The sequence below is a fragment of the Oenanthe melanoleuca genome, chromosome 2, assembly GCF_029582105.1.
Source record: "Oenanthe melanoleuca isolate GR-GAL-2019-014 chromosome 2, OMel1.0, whole genome shotgun sequence".
Taxonomy (NCBI): domain Eukaryota; kingdom Metazoa; phylum Chordata; class Aves; order Passeriformes; family Muscicapidae; genus Oenanthe; species Oenanthe melanoleuca.
In genome coordinates this window covers 39,841,242-39,865,815 of record NC_079335.1, presented here as the reverse complement: position 1 = coordinate 39,865,815, position 24,574 = coordinate 39,841,242, and the positions used below count along the sequence as shown (strand labels likewise).

Here is a 24,574-nt window from a genome sequence, read left to right as displayed (position 1 = left end):
GATGGAAGGAGACACTCTTGAGGACATATGGATAAATATTTAATGAGCTAAAACAGTTTTAATCAGAACACAGGACATTTGATTGCATTCCCTATTTGTTTTCAAACTGACAGGCAAAGATGTGTTTTTAAAAGTAGTTTAGAGGAAAAAAGTACAGGATTAAAAAAAAAAAACCAAAAACAAACAAACCACAACCAAAAAACAAAACTAGACTTAAGTTGCCAGCACCTGAACAAGCAACAGGGTGCTCAGCCAAGCACAGCTGTTCAGCCTCACCGCAATGAAAATTGCTCTTTTCAAGTTTTTGGGAGGCAGCTGCTCAGTTTTTCCTCAATGATGTGGGATTAAAAATTCACATCTTTTGAAAAGACTGCACTGATCTTGGGTCCTCATCCAGACCAAAGATTACCCCCCCTGAAGTTCCAATTCATCACACCCTTCCTCACAGTGATCACTGCTCATCAGCCTACCTGACCCACCCTGAATCTTTCCTCTAACTGGCAATACAAAAACCTTCATCAAGAAGGAGTTGCAGTAGGAAGTGTGACTCACTGGTTGCTCACCACCCTTGCAGATCTTACCTCCAAGTTTTCCTTATTTGTTTTGACCCAGATAGCCGCTCAGCTGAGGATTAGGAAAAAAAAAAAAAAAAAAACCACCAGAAATTTCACTATGTAGGAAAAAAAAACCCAAAATATGGAAATGTTCTTCATTATATAGCTCAAGTTTAGCTTCTGGGCTCTCCAGAGGAAACTCTCCACACAAGTACTTCAAAAGTAGTGCTGGGACCAAAATAGCTTTCCCTGTGTCATGAGTAAAATCTCATCTTTCAATCTTTGCAAAAATTCACAATTTAGCAAGAATATATACTTCTGAAATTCAAGAATAGCCTTTATTAAGAGATTACTGACCTAATTATGAAACAATTGGTACCTGAATTTCCAGATAACTGAAAATACTTCCACAGAAACACAAATTCAAGCAAGCAGAAACCACAAAAAACCATTTTATTGCAACAATGTCCCCATCATCAAGTGAGATGGCAAAAATTAAATTTTAATTAATTTGCGTTTCTACCTTTTTATTTATGTAAATATAAATTCAAGAGTGTAAAATAAATCCACATATAAAACACAGAGGAAACATTCTCTTTCAGTGACTCCAAAAAAAGCTTACATACTGAAGATTCATGACAAGTCATCCACTGTCCATTTTTCCAAGTATACAGGCAAGAAAGAATGCAGAAATTTATTCTCAAAAAGCATCCTGTATAATGTCCTTGAAGTACTTAAGTAATATTTAGTAATCTCATTCTTGAGCTCATGGATGTAGATTCCAAGAAGAGACAAACATCTCAAACTTCAGATTATTTTGCCTCCATCTAAAATAATCCATTTAAAACAAGATTATGTTCAATTCTTATAGCTGAAGCATCACAATTACTTTATTAGTATCATTATTCTGGAAAACTACTTCCTATAAGGTTTTCCTGGTTTTAAAATAAAGTCAGAATATTTATTTCAAATACCTTTGCTTAGTTATATGGTAAATATATTGCGGAAAGTAACTCCACATGCTGGTACAACAGGCCTTCATGAAATTCCATTTAAACATTACTATGATGTACCTTGAAAACAGGGACTACAGCATGAAATGCACCAAAGAGAGTCAGTGTTACTGGATTGTGCCTGACCTTCCTTCTCAGATGCAACAAAATGCTAATGCATTTTGAAGTAAATATTGGACTCCTAGACCATATGAATACTAGTTGGTTATAAACATTTGGAATAGGAACATTTACTGCTTTAGAAATATGTGATTATTTTGTTCATTTTTTTTTTTTTTACACAAAAGGAAGTGTCAACAGTATTATAATATGCATCATGGGGGATATTTCAATGGGAATGTTTTTCAGTGGGTTTAACAAGCATACATTTCCACATTTCCAATGATTGTGGTTTTTAATACCTATCATGTCAAGTTCTTAATAAACTGTTTACCCTCATGGTTATGTTACAATAGAATGCAGAATTTAAGATGGTAAAAGCAAAGTTAAAAATGAGAACTGCAAATAACTTCACAACTAGAAGAGGAAAAATCATTGAAGGATTTAAATCAGCACTATTGTGGGTCCCCACAGTTGCACTGTTACTCTTAGGTTTCCAAAAGATGCATATGATTTTATAAATATTTTTGTGCTAAGAGCCATGCTCAGAAACAAAATATAGGCTGGCACAAGTCTACCTTCTTGGAGATGCATGTTAAGTATAAAATTCACTTACTAAAGTGCATTTGCTGAACAAATTCTAACTTCTACTATTATAGCTATCCCAATAAGCAATACAAACTAAACTTTGTTGAAATTCTACCTCTACTTAAAAGCAGTAAATATAGATGACTGAAATCTAAATTACAATCTTGAATTACCAAACTTTTTGACTCAATGCTGTGAGCTTTAGAAATAAACAAAATATACTGTCCTATACTTCCCACAAAGGAGGAATTGCCTCTAGTTAGAAATACTGACAGTGTAGAATGGAGTTAAATATAAGCAGAGCTGAAGTAAGCATTCTTCTTATTCAATATGGTGTTTCTTTAAGGCTCTGAGAGAAGCTTAGTTGTTAGTTGTTGCAAGATCTTTTGGCAAAAGATAAATGCAGAAGTAGCAGGGTCATCTGACATTTCAGAACTTGCATTTTCATATTTTACTAAAGCCAGCTCATTCAGTGTCTGTATACATTTATTGCACTTGTGTTGTTGGAATACATCTATACCAACATAGTAATAATGATTGCAACAAAGCCATAGTAAAATAAACTTTAAAAGGGTCTGATTTGGACATTAGAGGGTAAGTGTCTGCATGTTTAAAATGTTTCCCTAATAGTAATAAATACAGACAAATTGCTCATCAAGTCAGATGCACATTTTTAACCAATTATTTAGCATATATAAAATTTTACTCATCCTTTTATCAATACAAATCTGTAAGGGATCCAAAAAAGACTTACCATGCAAAATATTGATTAGTGCTGCATAATGGAATATATATTTCTATCAGAGTTAAAACAGCATTTCGAAAATTTAAAGAAAAATAGACTTTTAAAAAGGGATTCTACTGTCGAATGCAAGTCTTCCTTGTAGCAAAGACAAGATAGAGACAAGTTACCATTTATAGCTGTACTTCAGTCTTGATGAAAGACTAGTAATAATTTGTCCACCTACTTCTTAATAAATGCTACATTTTCAAGAATAAAGGAACTATCAGTAGGAATTATTTCTACTTAAAACAAGTTATTTTTCTCTGTAATAGGTCAAGTATGCTTTTAAAGATTCAGGTAATGGTAGACTCATAATTTTCTCTCTCAACAGATTTCGAGGAGGCTCTTCTGGCTTCAAGGCCTCACTGTGATCTTTATCTTCCTCCTCTTTGTTATCATCTTCCATTCTTTCATCTTCTTCACTATCTAGAGGCTGAGGAATGAGCTGATTACCAACAAACACGTAGGTGTTAATCCTACGCCTCCGACATCTCCGGCGTTTGCGTTTCGGAGGAGCCTTCTGAGCAATACCCTTGGCTTTCATCTCCTCGTTTATGAAGTTTCTAAGAGTGCGTCTGATATATATTCGAGCTAGGTCCTGGAGATTCCTAACAGCACATGGAGCTAAAAGGAAAGAAAAGTAAGTTATACTACGTGAAATTTCCCTCTAGCAAAACAATCCCAAACTAGCTGCAAGGCAGTCAGACTAATGTTCAAAAACAATTCAGTTGAAATTTTAGTAAATGATAAAATATGCAAATGACATGAGGTTAGTTAGTGTCACCTTGAAAAACCCTGTGGCACAGTCCAGGAAACAAAGAGGTCTTTTGACAGATGGGCAAGAGAAGGAGAAAGCAAGAACAGATCACTAAAGAAATTATAAAACAAGTACTGTCACTTTTTAGCACCTAGCATGTCTTGCCACTTACTGATCCTGTTGTGGGAAAACAATTTCTACCCCTGTGCCACATTTGTTTAGGCAAGTGCCTTTCTTCTGCCTCCTTCTCCTGCTCACTTCCTGTTAATTTAACTGATAGGGAGGGAGGGACATGTTTAATTCACAGGTAACAAACCACATAAGCCCCCTGTATCTTTGCAGCAGAAAAGGAACCAAAAATTAGTTAAGTCCTAAAGGGAGAAAAACCCCAAACCAACAAGTAAGAAAAAAGCCAAAACTCTGTGTTTTCCAATGATAACCAGGTGATGAAAAATACTGCTTGGCTGCTGGACACCTGCTCTAGATGAGCTATGGGTGGCTAATTTCAAGGAAAACAAAACCAAAAAGTACACCAGTCAATGTTGAATGTTTCTTACTTGTCAATTTCCTTGCTGTACAAAACATCATAAAATTAAAAGGGACAATAGCAAAGAAGAAGTTACTGAATAAGTAATTTTAAAAAATTACACTTCCAGAAAATCCATTCAGCTATAAAACCTCCCAATGTAGTTTAAACAAGATCTATAGTTACATACAATGACTTCACTTGCCGACTAATTATTTATCTGAGACAGAAAGGAAATTAAGACTAACACAGGTAAAAAAAAGTCCCATTTCCTCAGTATACAATCAGCTCAAAAGTCAAGAACAAAATGCTATCTAGCCGCCCAGAACACATAAGTTCAGGTGAAACAAACCATGATTGCAGATTGTATGCTAATTGTAACAAATGCAAGCATTTTTTAATGAGAGGGACAGGATGCAAAATTTTGGATATTTACTGTCCATGTATTTCCATTTGTCTGCTATCAATGAACTGCATCCTAACAAATCACTGCATTGAAAAAATGAACATTTTAACACCATCTCTGTAATTTTCTACAAAAAAAAAAAAAAAGACTACTTTGAGCATGGCTGACCATATTTTACATATGAGAGTTATTTTAGTCTATCTATATAACAGCACATATGTGTCAGAAAGCATTCAAGGGTTGTCCAAACTATGGCACAGACTATTTTTACTAAGTAATGACATCTGCAACCTCTGGCAAAAGTTTATAGAAGAAGCATGTCCACTAAACAACTTTGAACTTTTAAGATAAATTATAGGTCTGCGGATTTGAAACAAATAGACAAAGCTACTATAAAAAAAGAAAATAGCTAAAAATTTTATTTACTGAGATTCAGCACACTCCTTTTTACACCCTTCACCTTTTTACACCCTACCATATACACTGAACACATCCACAAGAACACTTGTCCTTTATTCTGAAGTTTTTAAATAAAACCAGATCCGCCTGAGCAGTGGAAAGAAGCCTCTCTGATCTCAGTTTACAGTGCAACTTCAAGCCTCTAGCACTTTCTTCTTTTAAGTGTGAACAATACCGCATTTGGTTATTTTTTCCTCTTCTCACTAAAAATTAATTTTGAAATTATAACACAGAAACACCTTTCTTGTACTACCGTTCAGCTCTGAACGTCCATGGTCTGCACTCCTCATTCCGAAAATTTAGAAATATTTTTAGAAAAACATCTTTTGTTCTAGGAAATTAGACTGTATAAAATCACTATAAAGTTTGACTAGTCACTTCTGTATTTCATTGTTAGATATGACACAAGCTATGTATCATGGATGGACAGAAAAAATAAATCTTGAATTATTAAATTAATTTCAGGAAATTACTTCTGAGGGCTCAAAACAAATATTTTGACAACAAAAATTATTTCTGCATGGAAACAGATTACATAAATGAAATTATCTTCTATACTTTGCATAAAAAATGTAAAAGTAACTATCACAGCAAGCTCACACACACTCAAAAGTAGTAGCCAGATCAGCAGTTACAGGCAAAACGTTCTGAACTCCTTAAGGGCTTATACCAGTCTCATAGTTAAAGCGTGTTATCTTTTAGGCTCTCTGTGTTTACTTAATTTCCCACATGCTACAACAGCTCTGTGTTCTACTCCTAGCCCTGACAACACCGACAGAAAATTTTAACCCTATGCTTTTCTTTGTCAGCTTTTTCTCCTTCCCCGTTATCATCCTATCTTACCATCTGGCAACAGGTGTACTTCAAAAGACTTTCTAAATATCTTTATGTGCTGGTTCCGAAACCAGGCCACTTTCTACCTCTGCTCAAAGCATTGCAGCTAGAAAGCCAATCCCAATGACTAATAACAAACAGCTAGGTATGACTATGTCCACTGCAGACACCCATAAAGCACATTTGGGCTTACTAATATCCTATCATATCACAGCACCAGTTTAGACCTCTTCCTTCCATTTCAGGGAGAAGAGGGGAAAAAAAATTTCTCTGGTAGACCACGAGAAAGTTAGCACTATGAGGAATCTAATATTAGCTGGCTATTTTGTCTATATTGCTGTAATAGAGAAGCTGAACTTAAAATAACAAGATGCCTGGAAAAACAAACCAGAAAAATTCTATCACTTGAATTCAAAATAGTAAATGTGAAGCAACACAGACCATGCACAGGAACACAAAAACCTATCAGTGAGATACTGCTTTGCTAAATGCAATGTTTCTACAGCACAGCCTCTCAACTTCCAGACCTCCAACATCAGGCACCATAACATCCCTACAAGCCAAAGGGAGCGAGCACAAACTTACGCAGTCCTACAGTGTCATGTTTGCCGTTGTCATTTCTGTTTGGTTGCACTAGTGGGGCAAATGAAACAGCAAGGATATTCTTACTTTCCCATGTGTTCTGTCCTGTTCTTAAGATCTGTGTTAGCTGCAAAACAAAATCAATATAAATCAGTGGTTACAATTTTGTCATAGTCAATACTATTCAGGTTGGTTTCAAACACACATTTTGTTTTGCTTCAAGATTAATGAATTAAAATTGGTTTATGAACAGAAAGGACTTTGGTAATCCTTGAAATATCACTTGGTCACTAGAGTACTGAATGAGGCTCTTCAGTAATGGGAAGAGATGCAGCTGGAAAACTAAGGCTCTAAGGTTAAAACTAAGGTAAGTTTTGTTTTTTATTTTTCTAAAAGATCAAAGAATACTTTTGATTGGGAGCAACCTCTTGAACAGGACCAACTTCCAAGTTAAATCAGAAGCATTTTTGATTAAGTGAAAAAAGACTGAGGACTGAAATTCCTCACCTGTCTAGACAGCCTACTGTAGTATTCAACCATTCTTACTATGAAAACCTCTTTTCCTTATTTGTAGAAATTAAGGCAGAAACCTCCCATGTTGCCAATTTGTAATGCTCTTTCAGTATGCTGTGCAACTGGGAGGAGAGCTGGACTCCTGTCTACCAAGTAAATTCTCCACTCCTCCAGGAAGACAACAGCAATTAAACATTTCCTTGGCGTTTTTCAGCAAGCTAGATTATCTCAGATCTTGTAGCTGCTCCTCACGCTTTACACGCTCTAAGTCCCTATCCATTTGTATTTAAGGGAAAAAAAATAGTCACAATTTTAATTTCTCTTAAATTGTGATTACTTTTAAGCTGGATTCCATCAATTTCAACTGATAATTAAATTATTTATGAAACAATCATGCAGGCTATGCTTAAATCCCTTTGGTATTTTAAGAAAGCAGATAGATAATGTGAGAATTCTTTTTTGAAAGTAACTAACATGCTTATCAACAAGCATTTTAGTAATTATCTGTATTTAGGAAGACATCAACTTTAATCACATGATGTGCCTTTCTCAATTTCCCTCTTAGTAAAACAGGGAGAATAATACTTACCATTGAGAAGCCTTTTGAGGTCTAAGGATGAAAAGTGATAAAAGTGCGAAGTATTATTAAAATAATATGTCCCTGTCTGAAAAGCTTTAAATCTAACATGGAAAAGCAACACAGAAAACTTCTACGAATATAGACATATTTTTCATTCGGTTTTATTTTTTTCCTCCCCTCGCAACTTCCCACTCATCACATTTATTTTGTCTTCTTTGAAATCAATTCCCCTGGTTTAGAGGTGGTTTCTTTGTTTTGAAGTACTGACTGAAAATGTTTGTGTGGCAGGGAGATTTCAAAGCAGTTCTGGTATAACACACAGGAAATAGTATGAAACAGACTTTTTTAAAACCAACAAGGATATTGATACTCTCCTACAAATTTAAGGGAAAACAGTTCAAGACTTCATTAAAGAGATTAGTATCTGCTTAACTGCAACAATACACCGAATCAAGGTATCATTAGTTGAACATTAACTTAGTCAAATATATACTCAAAAGCATTCTTTAAATTACATATTTCTCATACTACAAGAAAAAAAAGGGGAAATTTTCACTAAGTCACCTGATCTTCTATAGGCATTACTAAAATGCCTCCAACTTTCAATAAAATTTTCATGTAGTTTTCATGGTCTTTCTGGACTCCAGCTCCACAGTAAATCCGGTCATATTGATGACTGTCTGAGGCTATTTCCAAACAATTACCAACCACAAAGGCAGGTTCACAGAACTCAAATCTAAGGGGAAGAAGAAAAAAAGAAAGAGGGGACACATTTCAAATGAGAATTTTTAAGAAAAGCCAGTCCAGATAAAGACAGAAAAATATCTCATATCATGAAGAATGATAAGCATACATAATTTAAAAGTTTATATTAAGACATTACTTTCAAAGTAATCTGGTCTTTTTCTGCCACATCAAGGACCACTGAAGAAAAACTCTTAAGCAGTTACAGTTATGTACTATACAAAACAGAGAAAGCTTCTACAAGCAAGTAGATTCATACAAAGAAATCTTAAGCCCTATGGTACAAGTGCCATTAAAACAGTATATTTATTAACAATGTTGAATAGGCTGTTGAATAAACATTGAAAAGTCTCATTTCCTATTACTTCCCTCCATTTTCTATCAGTTAGGGTCTTTTTAAAGACTCATTTTCCTCTACCTCCCAATTTTCCACCTTGAGCCCAATCCACTTTTCCCCAAAAAGAATTCAATGGAAAAGTCTGACTTTTTTTTTCGCCACATGCAAAGCAAAAAAAAAAAACCAAAACAAAACAAATAAACAAAAAATTGTTATCTCAGAAACATCTCATTTTCATCAGCAAATGGAAGTTATACAATTGCATTTTAGTGGACTTTAGCTTAGTGGACAAGTTGCAAGGATTGTAAGTGTTCTCTGCCACTGCATAAAATACCAAAGGAAAAAACATAAAGGGCAGTACTTTATTGCTAAAGCTGCATAAATTCTCCACAATACTGTTATTTTTTGACATTTTTTAAATCTCTGAAGCATGTTTCTTCTTCAGCTGTTAACACAATAAAATTTACCATTTTGTAAAAAATTCCTTGAGTGAATAACTGTACATCTTCCCCAAGCACTTTATCTATAAGAAGAGAGGTTACAAAGTAGCTCATAGAAAGGATTTATAGTTCTCTTCAAAAAAAGTATTACATAAAACCTAACATCCTTGTTGTTGCATGAAGAAGTTCATAAACTTCATCTGGCAGCATTAAAGTCCAACACATCTCAAAGAGCATCCAGAAGGAATGAATTTTCCTAAGAACTTCAAATACATGTAGGCATTTTATGAACTTTATGGCTGACTGTCAATCTAAAGTAATTCTTCTGTTTGCTTGGCTAGCATTAGCAAATCCCAGTACAATACCTGACAACACCCAAATCAATATTTTTTCAGCTACAGTAAAGTTGGCAGCTTTCACTGCTTAGGGATGAAGCCTGTAAGGCTTGGCTGACTTTCTGATCTAGAGTGCTGCCATTAACAAAATAGGAAATTTAAGTTTTTGCTGGAAGTGTATTTTTCCCTGCTAGATGGGATGCTTGACCTTGAAAATGCTCCAATGCTTCTTTCTTTCAGTAGTCCAGATAGACCTCAGAATCTTTTAAAAACTACTGCATGGTTCTCTCTCATGCACTTCTTGTGGTTAACAGTCCATGTTTTTTCTCTTCCAAATCCAGAGAGGAGGGAAAAAAAAAAAAAAAGCTACAAACAACACTGGTCAGTTGAAAAGAAAAAAGGGAGATGGAAGTGGAGTAGGGATAAATTGCCTTGTTGCACAAAACTGAGAAGGTGAAGCTAGACCGGCCTGAATGGTGATTGAAATAATTCCAGATTAACACAGAAAGATCTAGAAATACATTAGACAAGGCTAAATGCTGGGAAGAAAATGAAATCCAAGACACTTATCAATCTGCTGAAGAAGTAGATCTCATTTCACAAGCACTTGAGCTACCATGTTCTTTCCTACATTTTCTATATTCTACATACAGGTCGATCAGGTAATTTATTTTTCCTTTCAGATTGCCTACCGTTTAAATCAAGCATTATCACACCGACTTAATTTGAAAGTTTGAGCAAAGTACTTTTGTGGGCTTAAAAAGTAAAAGAGGAAGGGGGAAGGGGGAGGGAGAGGACGAATATGGTACTTTTCCAAAATGCAGTTTTAAATCTTGACACAGTCCCTTAGTTTTAGAAAAATGAAGATGGCTTCCCTCCCTGCTTACCTCCCACAGCTTTCACAACCTGTCTTCTCATAATGCTTCTCTAAAACCTACCAGATTTATTACCAGACAATCCTGTTTTCTCTACTAGAAACCACCTTAAATATCTCATGAATACTGGTTACTGTCTCTTCAAACAAGGAGGAACAATAAACCGTCCAAGACACAACAAAACAAAAGACACAAAATACTCTATACATGAGCTCAGGGGAAAAAAATCCACAGTAGTCTTTACTAATATAGTAAAAGCTGAAGATAATTTGTCACTTAGCTCTGCAGCATGCAACCAGAAGGGCACAAAGTGCAAATAAAGACAGAAGCAACTTCCCAATACACCTGCAAGAGTAAGATGGCTTAAGCACTAGAGACCAACTCTGACTATAGGCACTTTGTTTGGACTCTAATCCCTCCACACTATTAGTAGAGTTTTGTGAAGACACAAAGCTCATGACTAAAACAGCTGTTCATTTATGATTCCATTTACTTCAAAGAATACCTTCTTACATGTAGTTTTTCAGCCAGTTTCAACCCAGTCTATTAACAGGTGATCTTCCTGACATACTCATTTCCCATAGCCAAACTCAACACTTTATGGACTAGGTTACATGTAATTTCTGAAGACACCTCTTTAATCCATCTCAGATGAAAAATTACTTCTAATCAGCTCACCTGGCCATGCAATGCTCACCCCCAGCTGGCCTGAACTGGTATGCTAGATGCTGGTATGATGCTAGTTCAGAAACTGCCAAATGTACCCTGTTATTCAGAAGGTAAAAAAAGGTAGAAGAAAAGGGAGGAAATGGTGATAAAGTGTCTCTTATAACAACAACATGCCTGTTTAAAAGCCAATCCCTCTTCATTTGTGCTTCTCACATAATTATTCAGAAATAACTGTTTCATGTGTTAGGGTATGAACAGTGACTCATACCAGATATACCAGAAGTACAAGAAAAGCATACCACTTTCCTATTTAGTAAAGCACCATGGACTTTTCATGGACTAGTTAAATTGTAGAATAGTGGATCTTGCTCCTCCACACTCCTACGAAACACTCTTACTTAGTGATGCAGCAAGACTCTTGCCCAGATCTCTGAATGTTAAAATGATTTTGATTATACACACACCTCTGAAGCAGAAAGAGCTGATAAAGGTATGTACCATTTTCTTGTATTTATCCAGTCCAATAATAAGAGACGACCTTCAAACACAGACTGATGTATAATTCTGAAAAGTTCTTCTGCAAACATGCCTAAGTAATTTTCAAAAAAAGTAAAGTTTAGATTGGTTTTACTCAAGTGTATGAGACCCCACCAATTGATCAGGAAATTATTTAAAATTTAAATACAAAGGTCCTACAAATACAAGGAAGTATTTCATATTAAGAATACCTACCAGGTGCATTGCAAGCATATTAGTCTGACAGTAGGAAAGTAGTATCAACCATATTAGGTCAAGTTCCATTTCAAACCAATCAAACTCCAGTTCTTTAGTACTAATTGTCGCTACATCCAAAAAGTTTATTTTGTTCCTATTGCATCTGGGGTATCAAAGCCGACCAGATAGTATTCTTCATTCTGTGTTAAACTGAGCTATCTTTTATTAATATTGATGAAAATAAAATCATTTATTCCACTAACATGCAGTATTGACAAACATGTCATGTAACTATAAAGAAGAGCTACTATTTCACTTAAATATTTTTTTTATTTCTAAGCTGAAATGCAACTAGGAATTGCCAAGTATTCTTTAATGTGTGTTCACCTCTACTATGAGACCAGAGTGGTTTTACAAAGTATTACATTGGTAACATGAAAAAAAAACCTATTTCACACATCAGATAACAAAAGGAAGGGGAAAAAGTGCTGGAACTATCTGGAAAAGTTTAGTCACTTCAGGTTCTTCAGTTGAATCTGCTATCTTGATTACAAGAGACCAAGAATACAGAAAATTAGTAAGAATTCCCATTACCAAGAACATGGCAACAGAAAATCTCTGTTTAAACAAACACTTCCCACAGCATAAATTTATGCACACACAGATCACATGTAGCAATGGCCCAAGACAACCAAGCAGCTTCAAGCATGTAAGACTTTTGCATGGAATGGGCATTTCACATTTGTACTCAACATGGCCAAGATACATTTCTTCCAGATAAATTTAAAAAAAAAAAAACAAAGAAACACACCTGAGTTTTTGCCTTTGCTGAAGAAACTTAAGAAAATTTTCAAGTAATAGATTGTAACTGCCCATGTCTTTAAGATTCCCTATAAATAGCAACACAAAGTATTACTACTGTAATAAAATAAACAACCATTTAAAACCCTTACAGCAAAGATCTAAGGTTAAGTTTGTTGCTCTTGTATCCATATCCACCAATCTAGTGTATCTGTCATAGCAAAATACTAAACAAAGAAACAGGAGAGTATAGCACTAAACTTCCCTAGTAGCCAGGGATTTTTTACAAAGGGATTCACTGCTTGGTCCTAATATAATACTCACCCATGAACCCTACCTTTAATTACTTCCAGCTCTGAATATGTACAGGACACGGGCTAAGCTCTTCTACCTATACAACCTCCATGAATGCAGGATGTTATGCTGATATATTGTGAAGACAAAATTAGGTGCAAGGAGGTATGGATTGTCTCCTTTTTTATTGTCTTAAGTGGTAAACACTTGATTCTTCAAAAAAAGAACAAGATCAATGAGGAGAAAAATATCAAGTAATCTGAAGGGAACAAAAAAACCTGTCAGCATCCACAGATTTGTATCTGAAGGAAATGTTAAAACAGGTTATGAGATTAAAAGATGCAATACTGGGGAACCACTTAAAACTGTTTTTGCTAAGAGAAGAATCATTTAGTTCTTAAAACCAGCACCACTCCAGCTACATTTTACACCTCTCAACTACAACACTCAAATCAAAATATCAGCTGGCAGTACACTTCTGCCTATCCCCATAATCACTAACCACACTCGCATCTCTCAGCTTACTGTTCACAGCCCTTATAGAAAGAAAACCCGTATCAGGATGAATTTAGTATGCTTTTTGCCCATGCACACACGTTTCCCTTGGCTGGTCAACTCAAAACTCTAAAAAGCCCAACTTCACATTCAGTACCATCAAACTGCTTTAAGTAATTCCCTTCCAATGGGAAATTTATTTAAATTTATTTAAATTTAGGGCATAAAGGACTACTTTCAACTTTAATAATGTATAAGAAAAGGTTGGCAAGTTGTTAACATTTGTCATGTGAACTACAGTGACACTACATTAGAAGAAAGAATTTCACACAAGTCTTTGTGGGAAAAATATTCTAAAACATAACTTATCTTAATAAATATTTCAAAACAGAATAGTAAATCCAGCATAAGAACTCATGGAATTAGCTTTATATCAAACTACCCTTAAACCATCAAATACATTAATAACCAGACATTGAAAAGAATCTGCAAAATATGCAGAGTCTGAAAATGTGATAAAACATTAAACAATTTTCCTTACTGTGATGAGTGATCTAATCATACCAACACATTTTTGTCCTAGCTCTAATATACTGCTGGCCATACTTTCCAAAAATGGACTCCTCAGGATGGCAGAAGAAAGGAAAGAAGGAAAAAACCCTCACCAGTTCTGGCACATTTGTTGGTGAAGAGAAACAAACCCAAAAACTGGTGTATAAAGCTACAGCAGCTGCAAAGTGACATCCTGTGCTGACTTGAAGATACAGACTGAAAAGCTACATATCACTTAACCTAGAAAGGTGTGGCTTCCTTGTGCAGTTTCATTAAGAATAAAATGTCAGAGCTTCCTTTATATCCAAGAACTTCCTAAACCAGTAATCATACTCCAAGCATTTCTAGAACCTAGTTTTTAAACACTGATGTATTCACTGAAAGAAACTTTGAACAAGTTTTCAAATAATTTAGTAAATTTTTCAGGTTTCAAACCTTTTCTTCTTTGAAGACAACAGATGAAGGTGAACATTCATATGGCTTTATGTGATATAATATGCCACAAGAACATACAAAAGATTAATGAAATACTTTTTTATTTCTATGACTCAGTCTCTCTCATTTCACTTGACTGTGAAAATGCTTTAGAGCTAACACCAGTCAGATACAAAGGTAACAATTTTTAGAGTATTAATTCTTTTCCTGTAAAGTGAGGCAGTATCAGAGCAAGCAAGATGGCAAGCTCTTCCCACCTTTCCTCTAGTTCCTTCTCCATTGTTCATTCCATTTCATTTAAGTATTTTTCCAACCTCTCTGAACTAGTCTTTGGTTTTTGTAGAAATGCACATTTATGTATTTCTAGGAGGTTTTGCTGAGAAGTTGCACACCTTTCATCCATCAGTGTTGTTGATACCTCTTGCATGTACACTAGAAATACTAGAAAAAAAACAAATTTAAAAATTTAATCTTTGAAAAGCTCTCATCACAGATCTCATTTTAAGTCCCTTACATCCAATTACAACAGCAACTTTAATCAGCATTACAGAAATAGCCAAAAGTGACGCTGGTAAAATTTCTATTGAATACTTTTATCCTGGACACTTTTTCAGCTTCCAGGCAATGCTACAGGCATAGTGGGAAATCTGTATCTCTACCTCACTTGTACTTGTCAGTTTTCCATATCTAAATAAATCTGTCTTACTTCTTAGCTATCTTGTTCACGATTTCTGATATTCTCAGCAGTTTTATTGAGTGGATGGACCAAAGCACATTATTTAATCACTTCTGAAGAAAAAGTCAAACACCGGTTCTTAAAAATACTTATGACTCATGACACTCTTCCTTCAACACAGATTTACAAAATTTAATAATATAATAATTTAATAATTTAGTTAATAACAATTTAATAATATAACTTCATTATATTATATCAAAACTTTGGTAGCAAAATGCAAATTAATACTGAAGGAATACTTTTAGGCAATTCCACAGAGAATCTTGAGAAAAGTGAATGGGCATAGGGAAGCAAGAAAAAAAATCTGTCAGTTCAGTTTATTGTCAAGGCCCTATGATATCCATAGAAAAAGTCTAGAGAAAGATTTGTCTGTTAACAAAAACTAGAAAAGTATTTCCTATTTTTACTGAAGCAGAAAATGATTTTATATGTTTAAAAAGTCGTATTTTCTACTCTGTTTTTATGTGAAACAACAGTTTTTATAGGAGCCATACACCAAGTACTGTCATCACATGTTTTGAGGTAAGAAGAATTTTAAGTACTATCAAAACTTGTAGACATAAGAGATTTCCAAAGGCAGTGTACAAGACTGGACTTATTTATAAAAGGTATTTTACTTGTTGTTCTAAAAGGAAGAATATTCATTTTTTGTTACTATCAAATACTTGGAAAAGGCAGGTATAGTTCCTCCCAGGTAAGAGTATACTCAATTGTCTGTGGAGCCTTCTGGTTTACAAGGTGAAGAATGAGAAGTATTACTTCCCTCGTACATCTAAATAAATTAAAAAAAGACTATGTTTCAAACCCCTATTTTCCTTCCCTTTTTGTCTAACATAACCTTTGGCATCAAAGAATCCCACTGCCTGTGTTGCTCTGATTAGATTAAATCTCAACAAGAATTCACTGCCCTCTAAAAAAGCATTATTTACACTACCTGAAATTAAGTTATCAGTAAGATTTAAACTGAGAAAGCCAACAGTAAGTTTTGTAGACATTTTGCCTTTCCTCCATAGATTTTTACTGAAATCACTAGCCAGCTGACCAGCAAGAAGAAGCTCTATTTTTCTTCGTGCATACACTAGGGATTCGCCTTTCAAACCTAATTTAATTTAAAAAGTGAGCCTTTAGAATCCTACCAGTAGCCTTACATTTCAATGTAGAAATATACTGTGCTGGAAGATGTTCTTTACTGTTCTTTAATGCCAACACAATCTACTACAGGATTTCAGGAAGAAGTTCCACCCATAACAGTTATCCCAGAATTAGTACTAGGGGTTCTTGTCACTTACCATTGAAGTGGATTCTTTTGCTCCTGAGAAGGGTTGGTGATTCTCTTTCACAGCAGGGACTTCACCAGCTTACCCAGGTTTGGGCTTTGATAGGGTGCTAGAAGATGGGCAACCTAGCCTTGCCCTGTGGCTCTCTCTTCGAGCAGGATATTCTATGTCTAGAAGTTGAATGGGAGCAGAAAAGACAACACATTCCCCTTCAATAAACAGGTGAAGCGGGGCCTGGTACTTGAACATATGTGTTTTAGATAGAGCCTTCTTAAGGAATGATTCTTTTCCCCTTAATTGGCATGCATTCTCTGAAGGTTTCAAGAATGAAAGAGAGCCTTACGTATATTTCAGACTCAAAGAACTTTCCTTAGTCTATACCTAAAATCTTTGTTCCTCTACCGTCATGAAAGTTTCAGATGTTTTCAAGAAAGAACTTCTCCTTTGCTTTACTGGCAAACATACATCATCAAGTAAATCAAGGCAGCATTTTATCTTTCAGAATGCACAACTCCACCTCCATTTAGAGGAGAACTGTTTTTATAGATTGGTGGAATATGGATACAGATACATGTAATTGCTGATATTATTTGAAATAGGTAACTGAGAACTCTTCTTCTGATGAAGGCCAAAACTGGGCTAAGATCAGCTATCAGAGATAGACAGCCCTTTCTTCAGGCTGAGAAAGAGCCTCAAATCCTTCTGGACATGCTAATTTTATACACTGTCAGGTCTCTGGTGAAGTACCTTACCTGAATCATAGGAAAATAAACTTTTAATTGTACTTCAACATTATTATCAGAAATCAAAAAAGCAAGTTAAACTATCACACAGCACTGGAACATCCCCCCATACAAATGGCATCAAAACAATATTCCATCTTGTTTTTAGGCAAGAATCCATCTAGATCATGATGATCCAAGCTTTACAAAAAAAGTCAGGTGCAAAACCAATGGCCTATTACTCCAAGCAAAGGAACAAAGCTACAAAAGGTTTAATTATGATCCACGCTGAAGCTCTCCAAGTACCTACCCGTATGTTTAAAGTTCTGGTTTTTGTTTCAAAAGCAGAATGCTTAGAACATTCAGATCAGACTGCAGAACTTAATACACTAAAGAAAGAATGCAGGGAAGTGGCAAACTAAAGCTTTACTGAATTTCCTATTTGCATAAGTCCATTATTGCCAGGAACACACACCATGATCTCTGTGCTTTTTATGCCTTGTGGGTACCCTGTTAGAGGCTGTCGGTGAAGCAAAAATTATTTTTCATACACACATTCACTGAGACAATTAATTAACTTCATTCATAACAGTCTGCGATGTAAACTATTGTCAAACAGTGAGGACTCCTGCTTGGAATACACCAGTGATCAGCAGCAGACAGACACTGCACACCTCTTCCCTGGGTTGTCTTTCAGCCAAATATTAAGCTGACCAAAGTAGCAGTTAAGTTCAGATGCTGCAGTCCTGTAACTTCAGATAAATATCACTTATAAATGAAGATGCAGGAAAAAGTTACTGAAACAAGAAGCAAAACCAGAATCACTGAGCCAAAAAACATTACTTTGAGAGTCAGCTTAAAATTCAAGATACAATATTAACAATGATTTCAAGATTACGATACTAAAAATGAATACAAAAGAACCCTACAAGAGGAAAAAACACACATCTCCATTAACTACATTAAAATCCATAATATTTACAAAGAAAGTAGTCAGCCAGAATCAGCTGTACAGACAACTTGGAAATTCCCCCCAAAACAAAATCCAACCAGGCAACCATTATCTTAGCTGCACTGCAGCTTTACACGCAGATTTTATCAAAAAGCACTTTCATGAGTGATGTATCATTTGTATCAAAAACATACACCACTGATATTTGCTTACATCATATTTAACAGTTTTATTTCAAGTTTTTACATGTTTTAAAGTATAACCAACACCCACAGTGTTCTGCTATTCATTTACTAAACTATCCTAATCAAATTTTGTTTCAATAATGACAAAACTTCATTGCTACCCCAATTTCTTTTAATTTCTGTACATAAACCTATCTCCTGATTGGAAAGACAATCCAATCAAAACCAGCTTTAGCATGTCTTGTACAGACACCTACAGTAATGCACAAGTGTATGTGCAGGAATTCACTGGCTAGCAGGTACATCTAAGGTAACAGAGCCATTAATGCAGTATTAGTAGTGATCACAAATGACCCTATGTCACACACATTTTGTTAAGACACATAAATTGCATCATAAAGCCGCTCATGGAATCCATTTCTGTTTGTTCTAGCTTGCGTTATAGATTAACCTCAGCCAACAGAAATGCCTGTATTAAGACAATAGTAATGAAAGATATGCATATTTTCCTGTGCTATTTTATTGGGCTAACACAGTACTAAAATAACCTAGCCAGTTATCAGATTTTCAGAATTGACTTCAGACACAGGATGATACTCTTCTGTTACTTAGGAGCATGAAGAAAAAGGCTAGTGGTCAGACACGAGCTCCTGAAGTTTGGGGTTTGGGAAAAAAGTGGATTGAGCTCCAGACAACATAATTAAGAACATGGCAGCACATTACACAGGTAAAAGGATAGCAAGAATTTTCTTTGCTGCCCATAGGGGAAGAAAGAGGTGTAGATGTGCAATTTTTAGGCTACTCCTACAATTCAAAAGCTTTTCTGCATTTCCAGAAGTTATCTTATAGTCACTGTTGGAGAATTTATTGCCTGCAAGGAAAAAGTCTTAACGAAAGGCAGCCCTAGCCAGAACCTCGCTTTCCCTTCCACTGAGGCAGACACCCCCAATACTCTCTCAGGTCAACTTATAATAATAAAAAAATTTTTGAGTAAGCAGAAGCAATCAGGTTCAAAGCCCTGGAACACAGAGTTATACCCAGAAGTAAAAATGAGCAGCGCTACAAGCACAGATGAATACTCTTAAGTCCATCTCTTCAGGAAGAAAACAAAGGCAATCAGAAAAAAATCACTCATGTAGAGATCAACAGGAGCAGATTAGAAAAAAGCTAATACTGTACAGAGAGACTATGTAAAATTACATAACAAAAACTCATTTAATGGATAAAATTGGTCTACACATGCAAAGACAACCACAGGTCATGTCACTCTCCCAAGTGTATATATGCATGTATGTGCACATACACACAAGTCTGTGCACCTATACCCGTCGCCAAAATGCAGAAAAATCCACTTTGCTAAGCACTGCACAGGAGAAATACTCCCATACTTCCAGAGAGTGCTTTCTTAAGTCTCAACTTACCACATGACGTACAGCCACAAACTGGAAGTTCTAGGTTTTGGTTGTGTGATGCCATTCTCCTCCCATCCCTAATCTCATAAGCAATGACACACTGAGTTTAAAACCAAAAATGTTATTGCAAAGCAAGCCAGACAAATTATATACTTACTTATCAAAGCTATCACTGTATTTTATGAAGCTCTCCAACTTTTCCTTGGCATATTCTACCACATCTGAATGAAGCTCTATTCCATGATTTATCCCGAAAGGTCCTGTAAATAAAAATAGCATGGTATGTTTTTGTGATGCTTCTTTTCTAAGCACAGAAAAACTGCATGGAACAGCACTAAAGTGTGAAAACATTAAAAACACATAAAACAGAAGTCTCCAAACACTGCTAGACAAAATTATTTTTTGCATCTGCATTACCAGTGCTTAAAGAGGAAGGTAAAAGGCCAAAGGTTCGATAAAAGAACCAGGACAAATATAACAAAACAATTACAGAACAAATGTTCTTTATAATTTATAAGCATGCAGAAAATAAGCTGACTACACTGAAGTCAGTCTGAGCAAATTCTTTTTCAAAATACTGCCTTCTTGGAATACAACAAATAAAAATTATAATTTAGTCTGTGTTTTGATACTTCGATTTTGAAGCTTTCTTATGGCCAACTTTATCTTTTGACAATTTAGAGATTGGGGATTATATCCCTTAGCCACATATGCTCTTCTATTTTGCAGGTTGCAAAATCTGAAATTTGTTCCTGATTCAGTTATTAATAATAATTAATTTCCACCTAAAACAGTGAAATTGCCCATACATCATGTTCAGTCATCACAATCCCATCACAACTGTATTGCCTTCCTGTGATCAAACCCAAGAATAATTTCAAGTCAAATTGTGTGTCAAAAGTTAATGCTATATTTCAGGAACAAGAAGAAATCATGAGACAGTATTATGAGGATTATCCATATCAGGAAGGAATCTAAATCAGACAGTCGCATTTGCCGTAAGGATTCTAAATTTAACATGCACTCATAGCCCAGGGTCTTTAGTCATTGGAGCATAGAATTGGAAAAGAGAGAGCGAAGGGGAACAGGGAAAGTAAACATCGATAAGATTAGACAAAACTTATATTTATATCCTCTACTGCATTCTAAATCTTTCCTAAATATTTAATTCCATGATGTTACTCCAGTGAAACAGAATTGTATTTGTCTTTTCTAGGACACAGATAAGAGAGGTTTTGTTTTACTGCAACAAAAATATAGCATATAGCTTTGTACCATTAACCTGATCAATAACTGCATCTCTTAACATAATTTAGAACATTTTCTGCTGGATGAAATAAAAGCTATCCACTAGGTTACCACTGGCAGTGCTTATAGGCAAGAGCTAGCTATCATCCAAGGGATGTTCTTAGAACTTGTGATAACATTTACCTCCTGCTGACATTCATTTTTACTGTAAATTCATTTTATTATTCATCACTTTAAGAAAACCATTGGCACAGGCAACCCCTTTCCAGCTGTTTGCCTAATATTCTCTTGCACCATAATAGCCTATGATGTTTCTAACAGCTCTACAGCACATAGCAGCATTCAAGGTATGTTTTCTTTATCTAAAAACTAACCAAAATTCCTTTAATCTCAAAATTTGAAGTAAATTAAAAATGCATAAACATCATCTGTCCAAAACTTCACATGTACATTCCTTCGAGTCCCTAACTTTGAAAACAACTAAAACATCTTTCAAGTGTTAGTTGATCCGACAACCTGAAATTGTAACTATGAATGCAGAACACTACCACATCATCATACACCACAGTATCTGTAATTTAAATGGAAAGATGAGAAACGTGTTCTCTTCTTTCACTGGGAAAGTCACAGCTGGACATGTAAGCAGTCAGCTATTCTAAAAATGTGAAACCAACTTCACCACCACTCTCTTAATCAACTGGCCTCTTTCAGCATAGTGAGACAGCAATTCCACCACCTAGTCAAAACTTCATTTACGTTTTAACAGTACCAGCAACAGTTAATTTAATCTCTGTGCATTGGTGTGCGCTCTTTTTAGTATGTTGCTATACTTAGAAGTGATCATAGTTTCAAATTATTTGATAATTTAACCTAGTCATTTTGACACTGCCAATGTGGCAGAAGCATTACTCACTACATTGTCAAATTGAAAGATACCCAATTCCTGTCAAAACCCTCATGGTTCTGCTCCTCACTGCAGTGTATGCTAAAAATGGTTTGAAAAAAAAAAGTGAGCTTTTAAAAATGAATGTGGCTTATTTGTCAGAAAACTACATCTGTTTATTTTTCTTTGTTAAAGCAACTGCTCCCTGGTTTAAAACAAACACTAAAGCAGAATTATTATATGTAACTAATTTTATCAGGAGTATAGTAAGAAAATAAAGGCACATAAATTGCATTTATATGTTCTGTGCCTCTGCCTAGAACTCAAAACACATTACAACACTAAGACTTTGGTGACAGGTTACAGTTTCCAAAACAAGGGAAATCTGCTTCTCTAAGTAGTTGGGCAGCTGCTGCTCAAGCCCTGCAAAGGACTACCAGCACCTGAGCTGCCTTTCTGGGAACAACTGTAGGGTAACTGTGCTCCTCAAGAGCCAATCTCATCCTTTGTAGAAGACAAGTCTTTTCCTGTTTAATTCCCTCAACTCTGCATACACTACTCTGAAGGATACAAATTCTGCTTGATACGAAGAGGTCAAACCCAGGAACACTGAACAGCCACTCAAACGTGGTTAAGTAGAGATACAAATGCAATATACAGAATCAAGTGCAATAAATATAAATTTCTTTTTTTTTTTTTTTAACATAGTAGTTAAGAAAGAATAACGAAGTAACAAAGCTTTCCACAAGACAAATAAAAAAGTACCATTAGTTGCTACCCTGAAGAAACATTTTAAAGAAAAAATTATGCAATATTTACTAATTATTTTAATACTGAACTTAAAATATTACAATGCAATTTAAAATATCTACTCTCAATTAGAAACGCCTCCAAACAGAGAAAAGCAACCCTCTAAGAGAGTAGACAGCTTTACCTTATTTTTACCTCTGAATGACCATAATTCCTGTTTCCACAAAACAGTGGAATCTCTTATTTATTAGTATTTATTAGAACAAATGATACTGCAGATACCAGCAAATGACGTTTTTATGCACTATTTAGCCATAATTTGTTCCTTCCAATAAATAAGAGCTCATGATAGAAAGTAAATAAATTAATTGAAAATAAACCGACTCTTAACACCTTAGTTTTGTATATAAATAAACGTAAGCAAGATCTGTGTATTACCTGTCAGCAAGATTTCTGCAACCAATGAAAAACTGCATGTAATATGGTCAATATAATATGGTATCTATGATAAATTCACATTAAAATAACTACAGCAGTTTTATGCAATAAAATTATTTGTAAAAAAATTAGTTGTTGGTGAATTTGCTCTGTAATCTATATGTTGGGCATGAGCAGATTTAATGCATTTTTCTCTCCAGATTTTAAAATTCAATTTAGGCAACTATATTTAGTTCCATCTTTTTTCATATAGAAAATGTATTTGAGAACAAGAAAAAACACAGTGCTAGTATGGTAAAATTCTTTAGAAAACCAACGGACCTAATTAAAAAGTCTCATCAGTCAACATCCCAAAATTTTCTCACTAAAACCTGATGAAATTTATTTTAAAGTAACCGTTTGCATACAGACACAGATTTTTTCCTCAGTTAAGTTTCTTCAAGAGAATCAGCCTCTACAATTCAGATTTTCCTCTCCATAAACTGAAGATCAAAACAGTAACCTACAGTAAAGGCACAAAGAGAGTGCAAATGCAGATGAAAATTTTAGTCTTCAAAAAGTTGTTCCACTCTACCTTTCTCTTTTAAACAACAATAAGGATTGTTCCCTTTCAAGTGAGAATTTTACTCTACAGAATGCATGAAAAACTGCCTCTTCCAAAACATCTATGAAATGTCACCAAACTACAGCATCAGAGAACTGCTTGTAAATAACAAACTATATTTTAACAACACATCCCAAACAGACAGCCTTACATATGGTACTTTCAGTGTTAAAGAAGTAATAGTAAGGTTTTACAGGGCTTGCATAATCTTTTGAAATATGCAAACCCACTGTACTTGAACAAAAATATTCAGGTTGCCTAATATTAATAATTACCTAATATTAATCCCACCATTGTACTCAAGTATCCGGTTCCACTACCCAGATTTAAAAAAGACAATCCAGGCTGAAGTTTCAGTGCTTCCATGACTTCAGAATAAATGCAAGGTGCTGACAGGTGTATATTTCCATGCTTCCAGGCCAAGTCTTTGTAAGCATTGTCCCTGTATCCTTCCAGATAATAATCACCACGATCAATTGCTCTGAAGGCTTGCTCCACACTCTCGGTGCGAATGTACTGAGCTTCTTTCAAGTTATCAATTAAGTCATCGTTGTCTTCTCCAGCACTCACAGCTCCTCCCATGCTGAACTTCTGTGGTAATTCAATTAGTTTGCAGAATACATTAGGAGGAGAGTTTTCCCAAAACTATATGTATGTAATGGAGTCTCAGCTGTTCAGAAGGACATCACAAGTTAATCCTGCAAAACAGATACATTTACATAACTTGAGTTTCGAAAGACAAAGAAATTAACAATTATTAGCAGCTAATGAAATATTGTTAGTACTGGGTAATTTTACGAAGTAAAACTAAGCGTCAGGACAGCTAGTATTCAATCAAAATTCTGCCCCTCAGATTTTAACTCAGAAATGAGAAACATTGTCTTAGTATGTCAACACAGGCTGTCTACATTATGCAAACCCTTGTGCTGCACTCCTAGCTAGGCACTGCAAACACTACAGTGCTAAGAACAATTCATG

The 24,574-nt window shown here is 35.1% G+C and overlaps 1 protein-coding gene across 3 annotated transcripts in view; it reads right to left on the bottom strand.

Moving 5' to 3' along the window:
- Nucleotides 1–976: 976 nt before the first annotated feature.
- The window catches only part of PCMTD1 (protein-L-isoaspartate (D-aspartate) O-methyltransferase domain containing 1), a 40,699-nt gene continuing 17,101 nt past the window's right edge, over nucleotides 977–24,574 (bottom strand). For 2 of the 3 annotated variants that reach the window (XM_056483101.1, XM_056483102.1), the window contains exons 2-6: nucleotides 23,872–24,294; nucleotides 19,831–19,933; nucleotides 8,260–8,431; nucleotides 6,606–6,729; nucleotides 977–3,662 (exon numbers count right to left, since the gene is read on the bottom strand). In XM_056483101.1, the coding sequence (XP_056339076.1) occupies nucleotides 3,292–3,662; nucleotides 6,606–6,729; nucleotides 8,260–8,431; nucleotides 19,831–19,933; nucleotides 23,872–24,178 (1,077 nt within the window). In that variant the 5' untranslated portion in view covers nucleotides 24,179–24,294 and the 3' untranslated portion in view covers nucleotides 977–3,291. Of the gene's footprint in view, nucleotides 3,663–6,605; nucleotides 6,730–8,259; nucleotides 8,432–16,414; nucleotides 16,510–19,830; nucleotides 19,934–23,871; nucleotides 24,295–24,574 lie in introns of those variants that run through there. The other variant, XM_056483103.1, reaches the window with a different exon arrangement.